The sequence below is a fragment of the Megalobrama amblycephala genome, linkage group LG21 (genome assembly GCF_018812025.1).
Source record: "Megalobrama amblycephala isolate DHTTF-2021 linkage group LG21, ASM1881202v1, whole genome shotgun sequence".
Taxonomy (NCBI): Eukaryota; Metazoa; Chordata; class Actinopteri; order Cypriniformes; family Xenocyprididae; genus Megalobrama; species Megalobrama amblycephala.
In genome coordinates, this window is record NC_063064.1 from 18,928,243 (window position 1) to 18,955,870 (window position 27,628).

Below are 27,628 nucleotides of genomic sequence, written 5' to 3' on the forward strand. Positions count from 1 at the left end.
ATAAATATTTACAACCAAAAATACATTTTTCTAGTCTCTACATATATTAAAGTTGGCAGATTGAACAGTAAATTCTACATTAGTTATTTATATTTACACATACATACATACATACACATACATAAATGTATTCACACATTTTTCAGTATGAAACTTCTAGGTAACGACTATTTCATATACACTATTAGATTACACACTGGTATGTTTGTGACCCCATTATGTCATGTTTCACCTGTACAATTTGCGTCGTGACCGAAGTCTGCTTTCCTAATTCCATTTACCTGTCTGGAGATGCTGAAGGAGCTGTGTGAGAGTCTTATGCTGTCTAGCTCCTCCCCACTGTCCTTTACTTTAAGCAGAAATGATTGAGTGAACTGCTTGATGAGAGCTAAATGAATGAATGAACGTGCCCTTTGCGTCCAGAAACTTTCCTAATTAACTTTGGCACTGATATCTGTTTAGTAAAATACAATAAAACAGGGCTGGATCTGTGTGTGCCTCGCTTTTGAAAAACTCTGGGATTGGTTTGAAATTGATTTATGTCATATGAAGGTCAAGCCTAGAGAATTACTAGAATCTGTTATGTGATTCCAAATGCTTTTCTGATTTATTGACAGAACTACAGAATATATTTTTATAATGTGGAAGAGGCTTAATAATGATATAAGAGAACAAGAGCATAAATGCATGTAAAATCTGTGGCAATTATGTGACTATTTATCTTACTAGGAAATGACATCACGTGTTGAGTGCATGGTGTCCTCATCCCTCCATATTAAACGGCAAAGACAACACAGGACAAAAACAGTGGAGTCCATGAGCCGGCATGCTTATAGACTTCCCCCATTCCCCACGCCGGTCTCTAATCTGCATGCAGACAACTTCTTTGTGGATATTTGGATTTCCTCACCATAGCAACAGAGCTGCAAAACCGTGCTGTACAACCTCTCATCAGACACAGTCGTGCCTAGGCATTGCACGGCACGCGGGAGCCAGACGAAAGGGAGATAAGAAGAGGAAAGAGAAGGGAAGAGGACACCGCTGCCCTGCACCTTATTCTCTGTGGGAATTTTCCTCATTAGGACCATGACAGCTCAGTTACAACGGCTCCAAAGTGCCAAGGGTCATGTTAACAGCCGGCGGTCGAGCATTCATTCCTGCGCTCAGCTGAGAGACAAATGGAGGGATGCAAAAATTTCACTCTTTGCTCACCATGACAGAGCTTCTCTATGCTGAATCCGTTTGTGTCAGAGATCCAAGCTTCGATCAAGCGCGGGTTAATTGCGAGAGAGCGGCTGGAAGATCCCCCCCTCCTCATCCACGCTGCCAATCCGACCGTGCCTCTGATTTTCCACTCATTCTGCCTCTCTGGTCTCTGTTTACCTCTGTCTGCTGATTTCTCCACCCCTTTCTCTCAGTCTCTCATGCTTTCGTGCTCCCTCCCACAGCTCGCTATCTCTCCTCCCCTCGTGCCTTCAAAGCCAGCAGTCTGCTCATTACTACAGGGCTGCTTGCTACATGATCTCTTGGAAAACAGCGTCCGTGTCTTGCTCGAGCCGCTCCATGTGCAAGCCTTAAGATTTCTTGCCCAGGACAGCAGGATGCTCCTGCGCTGGCACTGATTCCTCTATTTCTCTTCTCGATTTCCCCTTCCCCTCCCCTTTCCTAATCTCCTGCCCTCTGACCCTGATCCCTTTCACCCCAGAACCCTATTCCCTCTATTTTCCCCTTCTTTCTTGACCATGTTGCCATGTGTCTACCGGCTCCAGCCTGTCCTTGCCTTGCTCTCCTTCACTTTGTTGACTCAAGGGGAAAATTGTCCAGCCACCTGCCTTTGCCCAGACCCTCACACTGTGGACTGTAGCGGCCGCGGACTTACCCGTCTTCCAGACGAGATCCCCTTGGACGTTCGGAGGCTGCTGTTGGCGGACAACTGGATCCCACGGATTCCTTCGGACTTCCTCGTGCTCTACAGCGACCTGGTCTACCTGGACCTCCGCAACAACTCGCTCTCACACATTGAGCCAGGTACCCTTAGCACTTCCTCCAGGCTGGTTTTCCTGGACCTTGCCTGCAACAACCTGACAGAGATCCCCAAAGGGACTTTTGGAGAGTCGAGGAGCCTAATTAAGTTGCGCTTGAGCAACAACCCGTACCTGAGCATGGTCAATGAAGATGCTTTCACGGGTCTTACCTCCTTGCGTGAACTAGAACTAGAACGCAATGCACTGTCCGGGCTACAGGTGAGTGCCCTGAGCCAGCTGCCCTCCCTCCGGGTAGTTAGGTTAGAGGGCAACCCTTGGGTGTGCAACTGCAACTTTGCCAACCTATTTACCTGGCTGGTGGAAAACAGTCACAAGCTTCCCAATGGTAAGTCCTTGAATTTGACATCAACTCTTGTAGCTTGTTGAGCCTTGTCTTACTGTTGCATAAACGTTACTGTATGACAAGATTCTTTGCTATTTATATTACTCCAGATTAAACAAGGGACCTCTTCCTCTGATCTAAATTTAGCTCTCTCCCACCCCTACAATGACTACAAGGGATTTCCAGAGTAATGACAGATAAATGAGGACAGTGCCAAAACATTGTGCGATGTTCAAGTATGCAGTGATGCCCTTATCCTCTACAGAGCTCACATTTTGCATTCCACATGGGAATTGTGATCATTAGACATGCTACGCATGCCGAACACCTGCTTATTCATGCTTGTGTGTGATATATCAGTCAGTTATGGATGTGCTATTTATATGGGAAATTTCATCAATTGCTTCTTATATGGTTCTGCTGTTCATTGTGGTTACAGTGATGGAAATAACCTGCTCATACTATTCTGTGATTAGTTTGTGGTAGTGTTCACAGAGGTTAAAAGGATAGTTCACTTACAAATATAAATTCTGTCATAATCTACTCACCTTCATGTTATTCCAAACATGTATGACTATTTTTATTACTGTGGAACATAAAAGAATAAGAATAATTTTGAAGAATGTCTCTGTGTTTCTGTCCATACAGTGAAAGTCACTGGGGTCCTGTGTTGTTTTGGACCCACTGACTTTCACTTAATGGACAAAAACTGTTGAAGAATTCTTCAAAATATCTTCTTTTATGCTCCTTGGAAGAAAGAGAGCATCATTCTCAGTAGAAGTAAAATAAATAAATAAATAAATAATTAAAAGAATCATCTTATACAGATGTTCGGTTAATTGTCTACTAAATAAAGCTCTGTGAAATAGATCAATATGGAGATGAGAGTTACGGAATTTCCACTGGACACTTTATCTGACATTAATCAACATAACAAATATTAGAAAGAAGCATATTTACTCTCTGTGGATGCGTGTCTTTATTTTGCTGAAAGCAAAACAAATTCCTCTAGTGGCTGAATAGTATACAGACATAGTGTATTTCTTACAAATAAATAGCTAAAATAAAATATAAAAATATATCACAAACATACAGTCATCATCTGTTTTTATATTCTTCTAGTTTAAAACATTTCATCTGAAGTTGTTGCATTCTTTTTAAATAAACATTATATACACGTAGCAAACCCACAAGCAGGATGAATCCATAAATCAGATGGTGAATAAAATGATCCTATCTCCCTCTATCTATCTACATGATAAATTATTCCGCAAAAAGGACAGGGAGATTTACAGCTTGAAAATGTATATACAATCCTAGTCATCATTTTACTGTGGATAAAATGGAAAATAGATAACTCTGAACAAACATTATATCTAATGGGCAAACACAACGCAGCCCCAGAGCTCCATTATGTGTCCTTTAGCTGAGCTGCTTGCGCTGTTTGTTTACATATGATCATGACCTTACTCTAGCGCAAGGAGAAATTAAGAGCTGCTCTTGCGAAGTAAAGACACAATGGCTAATAAAATGAAGTCCTCATGAGTATCGTGAAACATATAGGGCCTCATTTATAAAATGTTGCGTAGAAACCATCTTACATTTGATCTTATGATCATTTCTCAAACGTGCGTACGTGTGATTCAGAGAACGAACTTACAAATCGTGCATACGCCTCTCTTCCAGAAGTGAAATTTATAAATTGTAAATGATCTTGAAATTGTGTGCAGCTGAATGGTTTCAGATCTTCTCCTTGTAAGTGCCACCTAATTAATGTCATTACCATATGAAAGCCACAAGAAAAAGTGCATACGCCTGCTTAAATCCTGACATGACGTCAAAGATCTTTTTATAAATATGAATTTAATAAATATTTAGCGTACGCACGCTCTAAGGTCAAATCTGTGCTTATGGCTATCATTTCACCGTGCTGTTGTCATTGCATTTGCATTTGACTTGCTAAAGTCCATTTTAGTTTGGTCATTGAAAAGAAGTTTGTGCACTGGGTAAAATATGAGATCCCTCAGTGGCTCCGACAAATAAATTTATCATGGGCTTTCAAAGCAGACATTAGAGGGTAATAATGAATTGTATGAGAGAAGGGAGCCAAGCTCACATCAGCATCAGCAGCAGACGGGGAGCCAAAAGTGCAGCCAAGCCTCTGGCGTACCCGCCAACAGGCCCAACGTAGATGCACTCTGAAATTGAGTTAGAAGCGCACATCTCACCTCATGTTTTCCACTTATTTCTGCATCACTGGGCTCTTATGACTTGAGGAAGCCTGATAGCAGCTGGTTATAACTACAAACAGCCTAGAATGACCTTTGGAGCGGACATAAACAGATGACTGGACAGCAAGTCCTAACAGGCAATTTATCTATCTAGAGATGGACTACACTAACGATGATATGATGAATGAGAGTATCACGCTAATTCATTTAGATTTAGTGACTGATATGTTGTGATCTAATTAACTACTGCTGCAATTATTGATTCGAATACAGTATATTATCCTCGGTGCATTGCATCTCTAGTCTAATATGTGATAGTAGATTCTCTTGAGAAAGAGAGTAGCGTATAGAGAAATGGTATATTCTGCCTCAAGGTTTAGGAAAATGGAGTTTTAAATCAAATAAATGCTGTAGCTGTTCTCCTCCTATCAGAGGAATGGTTTATTACCCTCTTGAACTCTTCCGCTGAACCGCTGATCTCACCCGAGATGCTTTGCGTTGGTCAGATACAATTCTCGAATGCATATCTATATTATCAGAGCTCACCGTGGATTATCCCCTTAATGAGAAGATGGATTTCCCAGCAGCAGGAACTATCAGTCCTATTTCTAGCTGCATGAGAAAAATGATAAGGGAAAGAAACTGTTGGATTAGAAGCTGAAAATATTACTGTAGATTATCCCCTCACCATTTCTCTAGGCTGTGTTACATCCTGCAATTCACATTTGATCTGATCTCAGAGTTTCAGCACTAAATTATTCCCAAAGTTGAGTTATTCACCAGCATTTTCCTTAAGTCATCTGCTGGTTTGGATAATAATGGAACAGTAACTAAGGGTCATCTTTTTTTTTTTTTTACTGTTAAACAATTAAAAATGGCAATCAAATTAATTACATGATTTGCATTATATAAATTAATCCAATCACAATTAATTTATCAAACTCATACATCAATATTTGCAGTGAAAAGCTCCTAAATTAATAATATTGATAATATTATTTATAATTCAAAGTCATTATATTAGTGGCATTTATAAGCATTGACTAAATTCCCTAAAAGTGCCTTTAGAAGTCAAAATATTATTTGTTTTATTTCCATATCTTTGAGCATAAGGAGGGCCATCTGTACTGGATGCATTCTTTCTAGTAATTTCTTTTTTTTCCTTCTTTCTTATTATGACTGTGCACTTTCTTAGTTCTCTTGTGTGGTTGTTGTCATTTTCATTTAGAGACATTCTGCATTGCCTGGCTGAAAGAAGACTTCTTGGGTTAGGTCCAATCAAATTTTCTTAGAGCTTCTGAAAATGGACATTCTATTCTATCAAAGAGCTATTGATATGAATATGTTTAAAATTGATTTTGGTAATGGGCTTTGGACTTTGTCTTACCCACATATTCAAATAATCATATTCATTAGAATCTCAGAATGACCATTTTATTCTCAACATCTCTGCTATTGCAATTCATGTTTCAGATGCAATTATCTAGCGCATACAAACTGATATGTTCAGCTGAAATGTTAAGTACGCACTTAGGTTCAATAGCATAGTATATGCATTCTGTATGCGTGTGTTCAATACATAAGTGCATGGCATTACTATGTTAGACAGATGGAGACTCGTTTGGAGAATAGAGAGTGTCTAGATAATCCTCTGTGAGCATCAACAATCAGAATAAATGAGAGCCCATTACAGTCGATCACTGCCAAGCCTGGTTTATATCAAGACCAAATCACTTGAGCTAATGGCTAAAGTCTGTTATATATACACACACACACATAGATAGACAGACAGACAGAGACATGTATACTGGATGGATGGCTCTGCTTTTATTGACACCACTGATTCCACGCTTATCGTGATTCGTGGCTGGTGTGTAGCTAGTGCAGACTTGCTCTGTGCTTGTTTGTGCTGGTGCTCTTTCACACATTTTGATTTCCCATGTGCACATGTGATCATACGCCCTGAACACGCACTAGGCAGCCTGGCAGAGTGGGCTGCACTGGATAATGGCTGATGTAATGATTTAATGGACGGATGGGCCCTTTACTGTGTGACCTTTGAACTATGTCTGGTGGATGAAGGTAAAGAGCTAGTCACTAGGGGTGCCATTTAACGAATGGATAAATATGGCGTAGTTAAATCCGATCAGAAAGTGAGCAGACATTATCCACTCGACTTGAACTGTTTTACTATACTTATAAGAATAAAGTGCCTTAATAATAAAATCAACATAAATCAATCAATGCCTTTAATGAATATCAAGTGCAGTTTATGAATTGTATAGGGAAGAGTGAGGTAAGAAGTGTTGCCCATGATCCCAACCACTTCCTATATATATATATATATATATATGTATATATATATATATATATATATATATATAAATAAGCAGCAGGCATATGATTGATCATTTATAAATATATGTTCACATTATACAAATTATGCACAGTTGGTGCATAATGTTTTCACATATATATATATATATATATATATATATATATATATATATATATATATATATATATATATATATATATATATATGAGCAATATCACACGAGGAGCACGGCTGTGATTTGGTAATAAGTAATCAGCATGCAGATATACAGCCATTTTGCATGGCTATAAGTGTGATATTGCTTTTATACAACAGTTTCGATGGCAGTATGTGTGTAAATAAATAAAAAATAACAATGGAGTGTCTTTAAAATGGATTCAAATCTCAAGTTGACAGTTTGACCGAGGCTTCATTACTAATTCTAAAATGTCACTTTTAGAACTTATGACGGAATATTGAGTCCCTCCATTGAAACTCATTGTATTTTGTACAGTATTATAGAGAGAGAGATCGCCTGAGCGAGCATTACCTGTGTCTGACATTCTAACATTTTTTCTTCAGGTTGATGTCCATAATAGTATAACCATTATAAAAATCAGTTTGAATGTCTGCTGAGGAAAGAAATCTTTGTATTGGGCCTTTTTGCAGTTAAGGGAATTTTCCATACCAGTGCTAAAATAACGTCCTTTGTTTACAAAAGTCCCTTTCAATTTAAAAGTCTCTTGTGACTGACTCATTCACATTTAATGGCGTATTAATGTAACTTTCACTCAATCCACATTACGCACTAATGGACCCTTTCTCAATACCAAACACAACATATTATTTATATTAAATATTTAAATTAACAACAGTAGCCATTATAAATGACAATACAATTGTACAATTCAGTCAAACGTACAAAAGCAGTGCTCTACAGGGTGTAAGTTAAATATAGCCTTAATATTAAATTATTAAATTTAACATAGCCCAATTAAAATTGCTCAGGAACAAGTAATAGATTACTAAGACCAAAGATTGCCCGTTTTATTTACCAAAAATGAATTGCATCTCATTATTAATCACTAAAACATTCAGCGGCAAATCCCCGAAGCACTGGCTGAGATGAAGCTGTTCTCGGCGGGTACACGAGCACTGAACACGGCCTGGAGCTTGCATCTCTAAAAACGTCTAAACAAATTGTAAAATAGGTACTATAATTAAATATGAGTCACATATTTCAGGTGTAAACAAATACATTCTCGCCTAAAAAACTCTGAAAACTACAGTTTGTGGTACAACAAGTGTAGTATTTGTAAAAAAAAAAAATACGGTGGATTTTCTCAATGACACTTGCTTCAAGTGGAGTGATACAAACGGTAAAAAAGTAGGAGTGCTGTTAATACTAAAATATTGCATGACTCTCAGCCAATCAGATTCGAGAACATATATATATCATGTGTATCTCAAACAAAATGGCATGTATACTACTACTACTACTAATTTATTGTTATCGTTATTATTATCATCATTATTCTAGAATTGTTTAATATAATTTTTATATATTATATAATCATTTGCATATTCCTTAACATTTCTTCACATTTCTCCTTGCCGAGAAGAAAAAGTGGCATAGTTTATGCTTTTAATGGTTGTGAGAACTTGGATGTTATTTTCACCAAATGAATTCCGTGTGAAAATTTACGATTTAACAAAAATAACTTGACTCTTTGCTCACAAAGTGTCCTCAGGGAAGAATGTGCTCAGTGGACTTTCTCAGTCTACCAGCAGCCTCCGCTATGAATCTTTTACGAGGGAAACAAGTGTAAACATGATCCACTGCTGTCATCACTGCTCATGGTTAAGACAGAACAAAGCCCATCTATAATTAACATCACCTGTGACCTCAGACTGCCCTGACCAGTGTAAAAGGAACCTAAAGGGACTCATTTTAACTGATTTACAACCAGTTCTTTCCACCCAAGACATGTTAACCAAAACCTTATAAACTGACCTCAGAGTGAGATGAATGTCGCTGCTGTGCCATTAAGTGTAAATATGTCTTTTCAATTTGGCCGACACTTTATTCCCAAATCAACACACAATTTATTCATGGTGAACATTTCATTAGTATGTTTTCATGGGAATTGAACCCATGACCTCTACAAGTTGTACACTCAGTGTTGTATAACAAACCGCTTGAGTAAAAGACTTGACTTTAATTTTCCTAAGCTTTTTATCAGCTTTTTACCTGTTGTCTAGTCTTCTATCACATGATCAAAATATGACCTGTTAATGAACAAAACAGGTGGGCAGAAATGGCACAAAAAAAAAAAAAACATAATTAAATTAATTTCCACCATCTGGCATGTCCTAGGCTGCATATCGACTGGCATACTGTACTTTCTGCATATATCCTCATTATGTAACAGAGATCAAATAAATGCTCAGCACATAGTTTGTTTTTAAATGCATGCGGTATGTTCTGTAATAAAACTCTGGGTCCTGTCTGCTGTGTGGCGGCTGGCATGTCGAGTGTGTATTTTTTCCATGCTAAAATAAATCCACCGTATGCTTCATGCCGCAAATGGCATGCAGAGTATGTCTGACTGCACCACTGAGAGCAATCCCATGTGTGTGTGACGTCACCGAGTCCCTTGTTTGAGGGAAACCTCTCCTGATTAGAATGAGTCACGCACGGCTGTTGCTGACACAGGACTGAAAGCTTCTTTACTATATCCCGCTTGCTAATTCTCTACCTCTCCTTGACCTTTCTGTGAGCTTCATCTTTTACAGTGATTTTCTGTTTAAATGCTAATACATGCAAAACAGTACCATTTTCAGAGCTCAATCAAACAGCTCATACTTGTACCCCCAAAGAGAGCCCTTGAGTACCTGTGCAGTGTATTACAAGGTAGAGAGCAAAGCTAGAGTTAAGCTGAGGTCAGGCAAGGTTGTCAATACGCTGAAATGCACACCGGCTATTCATGTATCTACAGTCAATGGGCTGAATGGAGTTAGAGATGGGGACGATGCCAGACTCCAATATCAGGCTGACGTCGGCCAAGTAAATCAATCAGTGGCGAGAGAGTGTGTTACACCGGAGCATTCGTTCCTCTTACCAGACGGTAATTTTGAATGTAATCCATCAAGTGCCGACAATAACCTGGCTGGCCGTTCGCTTGATGACACTTGAATCCCTCACTCTTTTACCCTCTACCTTGTATAATGAATGCCTCATGGTTCATTTTATTGGGAAGAAGTGAATGACAATGAATTAGAGAATTTTAGTGTAGACATAACATAAACAACTGCGTCATATTGTCTTGCATATAGTGTTTAATGAAACATAATCATATACCTTAGTGGTGTCATTAGTATTATGATATTACAAAAGTCTCACTATGGCTGCAGTTATTTGAATGAAAATACAGTAAAAAAAATTTTTTATTTATTCCTGTGATATTAAAGCTGAATTTGTAGCAGTCTTCAGTGTCACATGATCCTTCAGAAACCATTCTAATATTATGATTTGTTGCTTAAAGGGTTAGTAAAAAATTCTGTTATCATTTACTCACCCTCATGTTGTTCAAAACTTGTAAGACTTTTGTTCATCTTCGAAACACAAATTAAAGGTCCCGTTTTTCGTGTTTTTTTGAAGCTTTGATTGTGTTTATAGTGTGCAATATAACATGTGTTCATGTTTCGCGTGTAAAAAAACACAGTATTTTTCACATAATTTACTTATCTGTATACCGCTGTTTCCACTGTCATAAAAACGGGCTGATGACTTCCTCGTTCTATGAAGTCCCTCCTTCAGAAATACGTAACGAGTTCTGATTGTGCCAGCGGTTCCTGTGTTGTGATTCGACAGCTCTGAGCGCATCTTGCCCGGAAAGGTCACGCCTCTTACCATAACGTGGAGATGCACGCGCTCAGTGTTATTGTAAACATGTCTTTAATTTTACCCTATCAATTTGAGCCGGAATCAGACCTGGTGATTGGACTGTGGGATGAAAATAACAGCGTTTCGACGACATGGCGACAAACACACTCTACAAATGCAACTCTTGTGTATTCCTGTGGGCGGAGGTTAGTCAAAAAACTGTTTTAGTGACGTCATTAAAGAAGGAAGTAGAGGGATGTAGTCCAAACTGGCCGTTCGATGTAGGCGACTTCTGTTAAATAAAATATCTCACTTGGCATTGAACTTTGAGCTTTATAATTTTACAGATTTTATTTATACTCTAACAACAACATTACACACTAACTAAAGTTTGAAACATGGGATCACGAAGAACGGGACCTTTAAGATATTTTAATTAAATCTGAGAGATTTTATGTCCCTCCATTGCCAGTCCACGCAACTACCACTTTGATGCATCAAAAGGTTCATAAAGAGATGAATAATGGTCTGAATTGTCTGTCATGTAGGGACAGAAATCTCTTTCAGATATCATTTAAAATCTTCATTTGTGTTTCAAAGATGAACAGAAGTCTATAGGCTACAGTTTTGAAATGACATGAGGGTGAGTATATTGTTTACTGTTTTTTTTTTTAAAAAATGGATTAAAAATGGATTCATTAACAGAAGTTATTACTTCACCACCTGTGTGACATTAACCAGCATTGCTGGACAACAAATTGCAACAATGCGGTCTCGGGAAACGGTCGTGACTAGATAGGAGGAACAATTGGAGGAACAATTGGAAAAGGAGGAACAATTGTTGCCCTCCAAAAGTTCTTTGACCAAGGACAACAGCGTGATTTAGTCAAACTAGTCATGACTGTTTCCCGAAACCACAGTAACATGGTCGCACCTCTGTTGTTTAAACCACATTGGTTCAACAATATACTGTAGGACTCTCATTAAAGATGTCATGTGCAGGTGGAATAGTAATTACTTATGATAATTAATCTATTCAAGATCTCTGAGAAGCTAATGTAGCAAACATGGCACCCAATGGCTACTTCACTGTTTTTGTTTCATCATGTCATTTTGCTATGCTTGATGTCTGATTCATCGTGGTTTTCCTCATACTCCGGAGTTCTCTTGAACATTTTACACCCATGTGCACTGATGAAAAACGGCATTGATGGTTGACGTTAAAATATATAGATCAAAATGTGTATATATATTTAAATAGAATGAAAGATATAGAATGTACTGAATGTTAGCTTGATTATTGTGCCCGGGAAATACTAAATCAGTGAACTGTGTTGGTAACGACAGAACTTGTGACCATATTTGGCTAACAATGCTTTCGGGAAACACACCCCAGGTATATAACAGGGTCAGATTAAATGTTAAAACTGACAGAATCAGGTTTACTCCCTGTAGCAAAACTTATTTAGGTTGAAAGGTCAGAGAAAATCAGCGTGATTAATCTCAGCTATCCCGGACGTGTGTTAGACAGAAGACTATCTTTTGACACTCGTGAGAGAGCTTGACACTGTCTAGGCACAGCTTGTCTTAGATCTTCTCATTAAAAGAAAGCGAGTGTGATAGTTTTCCTCTGGGCCTCTTAGCGCTATCCCGGAATCTGACCGCTTTGAGTGTTCACAGCTCTGCTTTCACAGCCGAGGGTGTGAAAAGACCTATTCTCTTTTACAGCATTTACAATGTTAACATACACCTGAAGTAAAATGCAAGATGAAAAACTTTGAAACTAAAGTCATTCATCCGACACTGATTCATATATTTTATAGTTCCTCTAACAGGACATTGTGCCAGTGTGAACAAAGTAAACATTCCATTCTTCAAGGGGTCATATCAAGTTTGAGGTCAGTAAGATTTATATATATATATATAGTATCTCACAGAAGTGAGTACACCCCTCACATTTTTGTAAATATTTTATTACATCTTTTCATGTGACAACACAGAAGAAATGACACTTTGCTACAATGTAGCAAGTAGTGAGTGTACAGCTTGTAAATTTGCTGTCTCTTCAAAATAACTCAACACACAGCCATTAATGTCTAAACCGCTGGCCACAGTGAAAATGTCCAAATTGGGCCCAAAGTGTCAATATTTTGTGTGGCCACCATTATTTTCCAGCACTGCCTTAACCCTCTTTGGCATGGAGTTCACCAGAGCTTCACAGGTTGCCACTGGAGTCCTCTTCCACTCCTCCATGACGACATCTCAGAGCTGGTGGATGTTAGAGACCTTGTGCTCCTCCACCTTCCGTTTGAGGATGCCCCACAGATACTCAATAGGGTTTAGGTACCCTCAGCTTCTTTAGCAAGGCAGTGGTTGTCTTGGAGGTGTGTTTGGGGTCGTTATCATGTTGGAATACTGCCCTGTGGCAAAGTCTCCGAAGGGAAGGGATCATGCTCTGCTCATTCATGGTTCCCTCAATGAACTGTAGCTCCCCAGTGCCGGCAGCACTCATGCAGCCCCAGACCATGACACTCCCACCACCATGCTTGACTGTAGGCAAGACACACTTGTCTTTGTACTCCTCACCTGGTTGTCTTCAGCAATCTGTTTGCGGGCTTTCTTGTGCATCATCTTTAGAGGAGGCTTCCTTCTGGGACGACAGCCATGCAGACGTTTGATGCAGTGTGTGGCGTGTGGTCTGAGCACTGACAGGCTGACCCCCCCACCCTTTCAACCTCTGCAGCAATGCTGGCAGCACTCATATCTATCTCCCAAACACAACCTCTGGATATGACGCTGAGCACGTGCACTCAACTTCTTTGGTCAACCATAGCGAGGCCTGTTCTGAGTGGAACCTGTCCTGTTAAACCGCTGTATGGTCTTGCCCACCGTGCTGCAGCTCAGTTTCAGGGTCTTGGCAATCTTCTTATAGCCTATGCCATCTTTATGTAGAGCAACAATTCTTTTTTTCAGATCCTCAGAGAGTTCTTTGCCATGAGGTGCCATGTTGAACTTCCAGTGACCAGTGTGAGAGAGTGAGAGCGATAACACCAAATTTAACACACCTGCTCCCCATTCACACCTGAGACCTTGTAACACTAACGAGTCACATGACACCGGGGAGAGAAAATGGTTAATTGGGCCAAATTTGGACATTTTCACTTAGGGGTGTACTCACTTTTGTGGCCAGCGGTTTAGACATTAATGGCTGTGTGTTGAGTTATTTTGAGAGGACAGCAAATTTACACTGTTATACAAGCTGTACACTCACTACTTTACATTGTAGCAAAGTGTCATTTCTTCAGTGTTGGATGCATTCAATTTCTCAAAAGTGACAGTAAAGACATATATCATGTTACAAAACTATTCTATTAAAAATAAATTATTTTGAACATTCTATTTATCAAAGAATCCTGAAAAAAATATATCACAGTTTCCACAAAAATATTAACATATTAAACACCAAAACAGCATATCAGAATGATTTCTCAAGGATCATGTGACATTGAAAATTCAGCTTTTCAAGCACAGGAATAAATTAAATGTTAAAATATATTAAAATAGAAAAGAGTTCTTTTAAATTGTAATACATTTTCAAAATATTACTCTTTTTTTCTGGATTTTTTTGGTAAAATAAATGCAGTTTTTGTAAACATTAGAGAAATCTTTCATTAACATTAAAACATCTTACCAATCCCATACTTTTGAAAGCTAATGTACAAAATTATTAAATGAAACATTGTGTCAACAAGTGGATAGATTTATGTTAAATCATGTTAAAAAATTATGTTATATTAATAATTGCAAGATACTAGCGTCAATACTATTAATACAAAAATGTTAAATTATGTAAAAACAGTCATTATCCCCATGTAGTCATTTATATTTGGAACCCTCTGCCTTTAAATTGTTCTGACTCATTCTTCCCCTTTATATGTTCTAAATAAAATCAAACATTCCCCTTTAAGGGCTCTGAATAATATTAGCTGCTCCACTTTTCAGCTTACTTTTTTATGGTAGGGGAGCATACTGACACCTCAGTATCAATCAGAACATCCTTAGTAGAACAGTTCCTTTAAATAAACTTGAACTTTGTATTCAGAAAACAAAAATATTGGAAATTTCCACAGGCTCTTTAGGACAAGTTGCTTTTGCCTGCAGTGACCTCCATGAACACAACATATAAATCTCAAACAGTGTTCAAAATCTCCTTGAACCGTAGCACATGGAGTGCACCCGAGGACATATAAATATGATTGAAATTTTGAGAAACCTCATGTCTGCAAAATATAGCTCCCATATAGCAGACTGCCCAGGCCACCCGTTCAACTACAGTAACCTGTGACGGAAATAAATCATTCACAAACCGTAACCAGGTCACGATTCGCTGAGGTCAAGAATATTTCCAGCCGCACAGAATATTGATTAATTCTTCTCTCTCTGAACACAGCCCATGCTCTCCATCTCCTAAGACTGAAAATAGATGAAAAAATTATATCTTGAGCAGGGATATGTGAAGTGAAGAAACATTAATCAACCCGGAGAGCCAGGTGAGGATCACATGATCAAAGAAAATAGCCTCTTAAAGTGCCAAAGGCCGCTGTCTGAAGTTAGTAGAGCGATGAGTGTGACGAAGCTATGTGAATTTAAATGCAGGCCATTTATCTCCTTCATCCTCCAGTGAGTTATTCTGACACTAAAACACATATGAACCGTCCAAGCTCACATTTCATACTTAGTCTTGAATCTGATGTAAAAATCAATAAGTCGATATAAGACATAGACTCTTACTTAGAGATGAAAGAGAAAGTCAAATGAAAATGCTGTAAGGTCACTGGGCGCATAACATTTTTACAGTTTGATAGGAGTTTGAGTCCTTCTCTGTATTATCCCTATCAATAAAAGTGGAAAATAATGATAATAATAGCAACGTATTAATAAAAATAAAAATATTGTTTAAATAAAAAAAGACTTGCTGGCTTATACTAGCTTAATTGTTTATCATTTGAAAATATTTTAGAAAAATCAAGGCTGTCAAATAATCATTTTAATTTATTTTAGACAAAAAAAGACTTTAGACTTAAAACTATGTATAATTTGTATATCACACTGATTTTATAACACAAGCTAAACTCCAACTGTGCACCACTTCAGTGTGTTGAGGTTTTCCATTACATTTGGCTCCAGTATCATCCACCCACCTGCTCTGAGCTCGACTTCCCCCGGTACTTCCACCTGTGAGTTAATCATATCAACATTTCATGCCTGATACCTGCAGGGAATTTAGCCCGCTGAACGTGTTTATCTTGGAAGCTAGTAATTTAACACAAAAATACATACTAGTTTCTGTGAAAATATTAACAATGTTACGTTCCAATGTAAAGATCTGTCAACAGCCACGCCAAAGTTAAAGAGGCCATATGATGCCATTTTAAAAGGTCATTATTTTGTTTATTAGGTGTAATGTTCAAAAAAACATTATTTTTCACATATTGTACATTATTGCAGCACCTCATTCCCAGTCTGTCTGAAACAATCTGATTGATTTCCGGCTTCTACAAAGCACCTCTGAAAAGCCCAGATTGCTCCGATTGGCCTGACCCAGTGCGTTCTGATTGGGCAAACACCTGACGGAAATGAAACGCCTCTAATTATAATTTACCGATATTATTTACTGAAGCCTCACCTTCTCTCACCTTGCATGCCTTTGGGTGGGCATTGTGCTAATATTTCACATTGTGACGCAGACATTTGCGGAAGTAACATCTAGACTTCGATCGAGGTGCTTTAGGCAAGTCTGGAGCAGTGTTCTCTGTTGGATAAATACCTTTTGTGGGAGACTTATACATGCACAAACAGATACATTACACGCTAAAGGAGAAGAAAAAACATTACAAAGCAACATATGACCTCTTTAAGCTCATGACCTGTGATGGTGCTCTATTTTAAAGGACAGATTAAAGTCGGCATGAAATCAAAATCGACCCTACAGTTGTGGCCAGAATTATTGGCACCCTTGGTAAATATGATCAAAGATGACTGTAAAAATAAATCTGCATTGTTTATCCTTTTGATCTTTAATTCATAAAATTAGCAAAAATCTAACCTTTCATTGAAGGAAAAGAATTGAAAATGTGTTGAAAATCACATTATGAAATAAATGTTTTCTCCAAAACACATTGGCCACAATTATTAGCACCCTTTTATTCAATACTTTTTGCAACCTGCTTTTGCCAAGATAACAGCTCTGAGTCTTCATCTATAATGCCTGATGAGTTTGGAGAACACCTGACAAGAGATCAGAGACCATTCCTTCATACAGAATCTCTCCAGATCCTTCAGATTCCCAGCTCCATGTTGGTGCTTCTTCTCTTCAGTTCACTCCACTCATTTTCTTTAGGGTTCAGGTCAGGGGACTGGGATGGCCATGGCAGAAGCTGCATTTTGTACTCAGTGACACATTTTTGTGTTGGTTTTGATGTTTGTTTTGTATCATTGTCCTGATGGAAGATCCAACCACAGCCCGTTATAAGATTTCTAGCAGAAGCGGTCAGGTTTTGATTTTTATCTGTTGGTATTTGATAGAATCCATGATACCATGTATCTGAACAAGATGTCCAGGACCTCCAGCAGAAAAACAGGCCCACAACATTAAAGATCCAGCAGTATATTTAACCGTGGGTATGGGGTACTTTTTATCCATGTGTGCACCAAACCCATCTGGTGGGTTTGCTGCCAAAAAGTTTTTTTTTAGTTCTGGCCATAGAAGTGGGTCCCGTTTGAAGTTCCAGTCGTGTCTGACAACTGAATGTGCTGGAGATTGTTTCTGGATGAGAACAGAGGATTTTTCTTGAAACCTTCCTGAACAACTTGTGGGGATGTAGGTGCTGTTCGATAATTTTTTTTAGGCTTTCTGACACTCAAGACTCAACTAATCTCTGCAATTCTCCAGCTGTGATCCTTGGAGAGTCTTTGGCCACTCAAACTCTCCTCCTCACCACGCATTAGGACGATTTAGACACACGCAGATTTGTAACATCTTTAGTTGATTGGAACTTCTTAATTATTGCCCTGATGGTGGAAATGGGGATTTTTAGTGCTTTAGCTATTTTCTTACAGCCATTTTCTATTTTGTGAAGCTCAACAATCTTTTGCTGCACATCAGAACTATATTCTTTTGTTTTACTCATTGTGATGAATGATTAAGGGAATTTAGCCTTTGTGTTTCCTCATGTTTATACTCCTGTGGAACAGGAAGTCATGGCTGGACAATTTCATGTTCATGATCACCCTGGTGTGCTAAAAAAATGTAAATATGAATGGGAATATACTTCAGAGATATTTTACTAATAAAAAATTCTAGGGGTGCCAATAATTGTGGCTACCGTGTTTTGGAGAAAAACATTTATTTCATAATGTTATTTTCCCCCCACTTTCAATTCTTTTCCTTCAGTGAAAGGTTAGATTTTTGCTAATTTTATGACTTAAAGAATAAAAGGATAAACAATGCAGATTTATTTTTACAGTCATCTTTGATCATATTTACCAAGGGTGCCAATAATTCTGACCACAACTGTATTTACTTTGTTAGCGCATATTACTAGTCTTGTGGTGAACAATTAAACCGTGCAAGTTAATACACAGAAAAAAATTGTTTGGCGTGGTAATCTTTAATCAGAATCTGAAAAGTTGTTTCTGTTCTGGAATGTTCTGGATTCCTTCTCTGATGACGTCAGTTTGACGGCTTGGGTTGAAAACGCTTAAACCACTCCCCTCCAACCGTTAGTCTGCTATGAGCGAGAGATGGAGAGGAGGAGCGCTAAAGTAAAACCCTGCCCTCTATTCAATATTCCGTTTCACATGGAAATACATCACAACACTAGAGAAAAGTCGTTTGCAACTTCCAGTTCATGGAGACTTTAAGCATCATATTGGTGATGGAAAGTCCTGGATGTCATTGAGAACTGGTGACTAATGCCACGAGAAGAGGTTTCAGACTAATATCATCCTGTAAATAGTATCTGACAACCTCAAGGCCTGCAAGGTGTATCAATCTACAACTGTCCATGATTTTTTAGCCAACAGGTTTCTTTTCAAATGATCATTTGTGAACATTTCCTCTGGACTGAGTTGCTAGAAAGCAAAATGAGTTTCAGTGGCATAATAGAAGCACAAAGCTGGCTGGTGTCAGGACTGAGGCTGAGGCCATGACTTGACAACCCATATTTAAAATGTCTTCATAGGCTTTCATTGTTACATCAAATCCTTTAAACAAAATTACACATCAGTTTAATACACACTGTAAAACATCTGACTGTGAAAGTGATGGTATATTACTGGCTACTACTTAACATACGTTTATTTACTGTAAAATAACAGTATCTCATTGAATTGGAATTCACTTCAGAACTGTTATGGTAAATTACTATTAAATTCCCATGACAGTCAGCAAATCCTTCATCACTTTTGCATCACAGCAAATCTTTCATCACGCACACACACACACACAAAATCTACTGAACATGTTGGGAACCCAGCAAGCAACACGATCCTGTTATTTTTATTTTTTTATGTTGCATTATGAGTGAAGATGACGTACCGTGCATAGATTTTGCTGTAAAGGTCTAAATATAGCATTTTTTTTTTTTTTTTTGTAAAATATCACAGGTTGATCCTCATTATTTATTTATTACCATTCATTATTTTACATAAATGGTTTTGAAATAATGCAAAATAATTAATTATATTTAATTAATAATGTAGAATTAAGCATTTTTTTTTTTTTTACAATAAAATACTATATTTATTAATGTACTGTGAATTCAATGTATAATAGCTCTTTTTTTCGCAACACAATACTGTTAAAAAAAAAAACTGTAAAATAACCGGATCTTGTTGCATGGTGGTTCCCATATTTACCCATAAGCCCTTTCACTTGACTTGATTAATTCAATTTGAAAATAATGTATAAAGTGCAAATTTTATGGGTATTCCCCAAATACATGAATTGATTTTACTGTAAATTTCGGAATATTTTATTGTAAAAATATTAGTTAACCCATCATGATTTATTAATTATTCATTGTATTACAATATCCATGGGCTTATGGGTAATATGTGACCCTGGACCACAGATACAACTGTTTGAAAATCTGGAATCTGAAGGTGAAAAAAAAAAGTCTTTTTAAAGTCCTTAGCAATGTATATCCACTCACAAAAATAATGTTTTATATATTTACGGTAGGAAATAAAAAAAAAAATCTTCATGGAACATGATCTTTACTTAATATTCTAATGACTTTTGGCATAAAAGAAAAATCGATAATTTTGACCCATACAATGTATTGTTGACCATTGCTACAAATAAACCCGTGCGACTTATGACTGGTTTTGTGGTCCAGGGTCACATATGTTAACTTAATGTGTGTGAAAATGATCTTGTGTGAACTGATGCCGCAGTAAAATGCAGAATTTAGTAATTTACTGTAAAATATTATTGAAGCATATAAAATGCTTGCAGTGTTTTACAGTACAAAGCAAGTGAAAATGAGAGAAGCTAGATTCACGCTTCTGTCGTCTTCTGCCGTTGTGCAGCTATCCCACACAAACTGTGAGTTAGCTCTGGATATAGTTACATCTCCCACACAGAGCCTCACGCTCCAGTGCATCAGATGACCGGCTGTTAAAAGCAATGAGAGCGAACATGTCAGCACTCCCATTCTTCTGTGAGACTGCACGTTCTGACTGCGAGAGAGAAAGAGAGAGAGAAACGAGTGAAAAAGCCCAATGCTTGTTTTTATCATCTTTAGATCTCATGACATGCTCCTGCTGTTTTATTTCTTGCGTTTAAGCGTTCAGCCATAGAAGAAAACAAGCCAGCCTTGATATCATCTTCAGAACTCATTTACTTTTCTTTCTTATTTCTTTTTATTTCCTGCTCATTTAGATGAAGATGCATTCTTTTCTGTGAGATTCCTCCGTGTAAACTCTAATCACACTCTTATTAACATCTACTCGCACACACAAATATATAATTTACATTTATATAATGTGAGTTGATTATATTTCTCCGCGCAGCTGAAAGCTGTTGACGGATATTCCTCTCTGTGGATTTCATGATTATGTGCGGGAGACGTGCCTCAGTCTTATATGCCCTTGATTCAGTCTCATTAACACACAGCAGTGAATCAGCAGGGTCACAGTGAGAGTGTGTGTGTGTGTGTGTGTCTTTACTTCTGTTTTAAATGAGTGAGGGCTGACAGTCTGACTCCTGTCCTGGTCAAATAGTGGCATAAATAAACATGAGAGCTATTTTAGGCCTTCTCATAAGCCTCCTGCCGTTTCATTTCCATCTGTAAAATTCAAAAAGTTCTTGAAACGAGTCCAGGGATTCCATTTGTGTCAGATGAATCTGATCTAAATAGTCATACAGTGCAATTGTCCAGTCCTTGGATGTAAACTAATAGAGCTGTATTATTATGGTCATTATTATGGTTGTGCAAAATCCAAAGTTTAAGAATAGGCTCCCTTTCAATTAAAGGATTAGTTCACTTTCAAATAAAATTTTCCTGATAATTTACTCACCCCCATGTCATCCAAGATGTCCATGTCAAAAGAAATGAAGGTTTTTCATGAAAACATTCCAGGATTGTTCTCCTTATAGTGGACTTCAATGGCCTCCAAACGGTTGAAGGTCAAAATTACAGTATAAAGCATATACATTTACATTTTTTTCAAAAATGACTGATTGTTTCACTAGATAAGACCCTTGTCTGGTATGGTTTAAAGCCCTTTGAAGCTGCACTGAAACTGTAATTTTGACCTTCAACAGTGGAGTCCATTGAAGTCCACTATAAGGAGAATAATTCTGGAATGTTTTCATCAAAAACCTTCATTTCTTTTCAACTGAAGAAAGAAGGACTTGGACATCTTGGATGACATGGGGTTGAGTAAATTATCAGGAAAATTTTATTTGAAAGTGAACTAATCCTTTAATGAGTGTGAATTTGAATTGAACTGATCACACCCCACATGAAGTTGCATTGGAATAACAGGAAGAGTAGATTACTGTATTTTATTTTAAAAATTCTACACTACCAATGAAAGGTGTTGTCTTTGAATTAGAGTTGTTAAAAGAACCGATGTCAGTACCAGTCGATACTGAAATTTTAAAAATGTGCTGCTATGAGTGCTGTTGAGCGGATTTGTAAACGCCTCTGATTGGTCATTATGTTGACGTGCTCATCGGATATGTCTGTGATTGGCTTCAATGATGAAAGCTTCAAAAACGTTGTAAATAGTCATCAGTGACGCTCTTCACCGAGCGCTGACACAGATACACACGGGAGCATTTGAAAGCAGGCGTCTATCGCTGACAGACTCTTGCTTTCAAATGCCGCCGCTTTCAAATTCAAACACTTCCGTGTGCTTTCAAATGCTCCCGTGCGTTGATCATTGTAGCCAATCACAGACACAGACATACAATAGCAACAGTAATACTGTGAAATATTTTTCACAGTATTTACTAAGGTTTACTAAGATACTTGCAAAGTTGGGCATTTTTACATAATTTTGTGTGAATTCGTCAGTTACAGAATTCAAGTGCTGTCTGAAACACGGCTTTCTGGGTGTGCGCTTCGGATGTTTGCGCACAGTAAACTTCTTGTCCTGTAAAGGTGCTGTAATAATGTAGGGAACCACTCGTTATACTTAAATAACGTAGGAAGACTGCAAGGGATTTTACGTCTAAATCTGTTTAAGCAACAGCTTTTCTTTAAAAGAAAAAAGGAAACCATATACATTGATCTAACCATTGTAATTTGGAGCCTATACAATAATAACTAAAAACTGTATATTTTTGTGCAGGTATAGAGGGTATGGAGTGCTCTTTGCCCACCGATGGACGCCGTGTGCCTCTTAGCCAGCTCTCCCAGGACAGTTTTCGGGAGTGCCAGATCACCCTCACCCTCACCGATTTCCTCATCATCATCTTCTCGGGCATCTCCGTCTCGGTGGCCGCCATCATGGCCAGCTTCTTCCTGGCATCCACCGTCCACTGTTTTCAGCGCTGGAGCAAGGGCACTAAAGGAGACGAGGAGGAGAGTGAAGAATGAGGAGGGAAGATGGAGCCGAATACGACCTTCAATATGATTCAGAGCTGCCAGTTCTTGACAGAGTTCAAACAAACAGCATAACTGGACAGACCCCAGGTAGAACTTAGCCTGATTGATAGTGGCAGCGCTAATAAAGTAACTAGCACGGATGCAGTACCCTCAGAATCAAAGGATATTTGGTATGAAAGTAAGCCTTAGTATGCAAACTTCCAGGGATTTATTTGTTGAAGGAAATTCTTTCTCGCAGTAGAGTTCTCAGTGTTGTTGAATACTGTTGTCTGTAGAGTTTCCCTTCATGTAGTCAATATAAAGTTAGCAAAATACAACTGTGCTACTTGTTGATTGTGCCAAATTAGCACTGGTAGGCAGCAATGGTTCAGACAAGCATTGATGATGAGGAATAATAGCTATTCAAAGTCATGCAAGGTAAGTCAGAAGTCAAACGGTCCAGCTTTATACAGCCAAGTATATGTGATGGAAGCCATTTTCCTTCAATTTTGAAATGATGGGGGAAAAATAACATGAGCTTAGAGAGATTCTAGAAAGCATTACCTGAAATTGAAAGTTTAGAATAGAGCTTAACGTGAATAGATGTGTCAAATGCCGCACTTTAAAATGGTTCTGTCTAAGTTACACTTGCCCTCGAACCACCAGGTTTACTGGTTTCGCCCAGATCTGCCAAAGAACGCTTTGACTGAGGGACTGAGGTTAATGTGTTTTGAAATATAGATTTATTTTTCTTTAAAGAAAGTCTGTGATCTTAGCAAGATTACATTTATTTAGTGTAATTATGGTACTACTCACATATTTACCCTTAATGTGACTAAAGACAATATCTATGGGATAAAGATAAGTACATACTACAAATGTCATTGTATTATTCATGTCTTAAAGGTATAATTGAAAAAGGCAAACGGTATTTGGGCATTTAAGTCAAACTTGTATATTGTCATTGCAGTACATAACAAAAGATTAAACTAAGCAAAGTTTTAAATAAAAAAACAATGATTCATTTAATAAATGCCTTATGTGACGTACTTGTATATTAATGAAGGATTAAACAATATTTATACAGAATAAAAAAAACTGCTTTGAGACTAAATTGAAAAAGCAATTGCAAAAAATTGAATTTGTAAGTGTGACTTAAGTGTCCAAATATGTTTTGAGGCCACTGTACATTCATGTGTCTTCAGATTGCTGTCTAGTGTCGACTAATAATAATAATACAGTGTATAACTAAATGGCATACATTTCTGTTCATGATGTCGATTCCATCAATACCGTCTTTTCCAAGAAAATTATTTTTTGTCAGTAGATCATGTGGGGAAACGATTTTCGAATGTCAGAAAAAGACATTTGATTGTTTTTGTTTTCCTTTATTAATACTTCTGCATCTTGCTTCTTTCATATTCTTATTTGAAAGGGCTTCATGTGTCTTAAAAGTGTGTTTATTAGTGTCTTTTGCACAATTAATCACATTCATTAATATCCCAATATCATTTACCATCCTCTGTTCCATTTTTGCGGTCCATTAGCAGATGTTCTGGATGTGCTATTTTGAGAATATATAGCTTTTTCCCAGACAGGTATCACAACTTCATTTTTGCAGTGCATGAATAATGAATTGGATATGTGAAATGAGGCAGACAGTGTGCTAGTCTTCAAAAAAGTTGGGGATGGAAAAAGAAATCATTGTGATTCAATAGTCGTCTTATTTTAAATGAATTCTATTCCAGTCACACAACCTCAACCATCATATTGTGTTGGATGTAAGCAGCACGAATGCATATTAATGTAGTGTAAATGTTCCAGTGTCAGGACACGGTTGACCATATGCACAATCTTTCAAAGCTAGACTGTAGCATGGTATCATCAGCAGAAATCAATCCTGCAGCTATAATATTTGTCATATTGAATGATTTTTTCCCCACATGTATACCCAAATATTTATAGCTGTATGTATTTGCAAGTGAAATGAGGTATTATCATTAAAAATTCAGTTTATAAACGAATGTTATAGACACTTCATATGCTATGACAATGGAGTTGTAAGTTTGTAGGCAGATTTCGGCATGGTTTCCCACTGGAATTTCGAACGAGTTTTTAAATAGCAGGTTCTGCCTAATGAATAAAATCAGAAATAAAAAACAATAAAATAAGAGTAAAACAAAATATGCTTTGTTCTGCAACATAAATTATACACAGTCAAATCTGAAATGTGAAATTTGAAAAAGAAAATGTTTAAAAAGCATAAGATGCTATAATAGACATTCAGTTGTTAGGTTAAGCATCTTGTTTTAAATCATTAAAGCAGCCATATTATGCCATTTTATGAAGTCTTGAATTTGTATTTGGGGTCTACTAGAATAGGTTGTATTCATGCTTGAATGTCCAAAAAACACCTTATTTTTCACATATTTTACATTTTTGCAGTAGCTCTCTTCCCATTTGGTCAGTAACGCTCTGTTTAGTTCCTGTCTCAATGAAGCCCCTCCTTCCAGATGCCCAATGTGCTCTGATTGGTTGGTTGGACCAATGTGTTGTGATTGGTCAAGCATTTCAACTGTGTTTTGAAACCCAGACAGCAACATAGTGTGGTCCAGATCCGGCCCACATCTGGTACATGTGGATTACACACGGACCAGATGTGGGCTGGATCTGGCCCGACACTATGTTGCTGTCAGGGAAATGTCATGCCAACCATAACCGTGAGTTTCAAAAAAAGTCCCTTTAAGACAAGTCATTTCACTCGGTGGCCATGTTTGAAACGCCTCTCTGGCATGCAAGTGCAGCTCCTATCTCTTTGAATGGGGAAACATCAAATTCTCCAAAGCTGTTCGTCAAGCTTTCGATTAAATTTCATAATTGAAATCACCAATGAAATCTGACAACAACTGTCTCATAAATTTTGTTTCTAAACGCTCGAATCATGACAAAAAACACAATTTTTTTAATAGGCTGCATCAAGCTAAAGCGTGTACACAGTCCTAAGTGCTCATCTCTGTAGAAAGCTTGCATCTGCCTTTGCTTCTAACAACTGCTGCAGTAACGCGATGACTTTAGCAATCGGCGATTGGCTCTTATTTAGAAGGCGGGACTTACAGTATTCTGTCATATTGCGTGTTGCACTTTCTCCCATTCATAATAATACAAGTGCATCGTCTTCCTATATATAAAGTCTTTGGTTTCAACACAATACCAACGCTAACTACTCAACCAGGCCTTGCCCACCCCCCAGCCTGGAATTATTTAAATAAGGAATATTGTGACGTTTAAATTCTCAGAAGAAAGACTACAAACAAGGCGTTTCAGGGAGTTCAGAAACAGTGCTTACTGATATAGAGAATAACTCCCTTTGGAGTGAAATTTGTGCTTTGTAACTTTGCAGATCTTTTTCATTCTCAAACAGCAACATTAAAGTCCCCGTGAACCGGAAATTGCAAACGACTTTTCTCCAGTGTTCTGACGCATTTCCAAGTGAAATGTAATATTGAATAGGGGGCAGGGTTTTACTTTAGCGCTTCTCCTCTCCATCTCTTGCTCATAGCAGACTAACGGTTGAAGAGGAGTGGTTTAAAGGTGCCCTGATTCAAAAATTGAATTGACCTCGGCATAGTTAAATAACAAGAGTTCAGTACATGGAGAAGACATACAGTGAGTCTCAAACTCCATTGTGTCCTCGTTCTTATATAAATCTCATTTGTTTAAAAGACCTCCGAAGAACAGGAGAATCTCAACATAACACCGAATAGCCATCGCTATTTTCATTTTTAAACACTTGCAGTCTGTATAATGCATAAACACAACTTCATTCTTTATAAATCTCTCCAACAGTGTAGCATTAGCCGTTAGCCACGGAGCACAGCCTCAAATTCATTCAGAATCAAATGTAAACATCAAAATAAACACTGTACTTACGCGATTAGACATGCTGCATGACGAACACTTTGTAAAGATCCATTTTGAGGGTTATATTAGCTGTGTGAACTTTTTTATGTTGTTTAAGGCAAGCGCGAGCTCTTGGGGCGTGGAGCACGAGAATTAAAGGGCCACACACCCTGAATCGGCTCATTTCTAATTATGCCCCAAAATAGGCAGTTAAAAAAATTAATTTAAAAAAATCTATGGGGTATTTTGAGCTGAAACTTCACAGACACATTCAGGGGACACCTTAGACTTATATTACATCTTGTAAAAAAAAGTTCTAGGGCACCTTTAAGCATTTTCAACCCAAGCCGTCAAACTGACATCATCAGAGAAGGAACGCTATTCCAGACCGGAAGTAACTTTCCAGATTTTGATTAAAGATTACCACGACAAGTCTTGAATTTGTATTTGGGGTGTACTAGAATAGGTTGTATTCATGCTTTAATGTCCAAAAAAACACCTTATTTTTCACATGTTTTACATTTTTGCAGCAGCTCTCTTCCCATTTGGTCAGTTACACTCTGTTTAGTTTCTGTATCACGACAAACAATTTTTTTTTCTATGTATTAACTTGCACGGATTAATTGTTCACCACAAGTCTAGTAATATGCGCTAACAAAGTAAATAGGGTCGATTTTAATTTCATGACGACTTTAAAGAAAGTTGAAAATGTAAAGAAGCATAATAGGTCTTCTTTAAAATCATAAATTGACAACTGCTAATTCATTTGAAATTCCTGAGGGAACCCATGACTAGTTTTTAGTACTACAAACAGAACAGCAGCTGA

At 37.7% G+C, this 27,628-nt stretch overlaps 1 protein-coding gene across 1 annotated transcript; it reads left to right on the plus strand.

Moving 5' to 3' along the window:
• Positions 1 to 1,093: 1,093 nt before the first annotated feature.
• lrrc38b (leucine rich repeat containing 38b) lies at positions 1,094 to 26,336 on the plus strand. Its single transcript, XM_048173034.1, has 2 exons — positions 1,094 to 2,370; positions 22,667 to 26,336. Exons 1-2 carry the CDS (start codon positions 1,743 to 1,745, stop codon positions 22,912 to 22,914), a joined length of 876 nt encoding a protein of 291 aa, XP_048028991.1. The 5' UTR covers positions 1,094 to 1,742; the 3' UTR covers positions 22,915 to 26,336.
• The last annotated feature ends 1,292 nt before the right edge of the window (positions 26,337 to 27,628 follow it).

Excerpts from the sequence above, each read along its gene's own strand:
- lrrc38b (XM_048173034.1), top strand. The coding sequence starts at position 1,743 with ATGTTGCCATGTGTCTACCGGCTCCAGCCTGTCCTTGCCTTGCTCTCC. Across the intron at positions 2,371-22,666 it reads CAGTCACAAGCTTCCCAATG|GTATAGAGGGTATGGAGTGC; the intron begins GTAAGTCCTTGA and ends ATTTTTGTGCAG.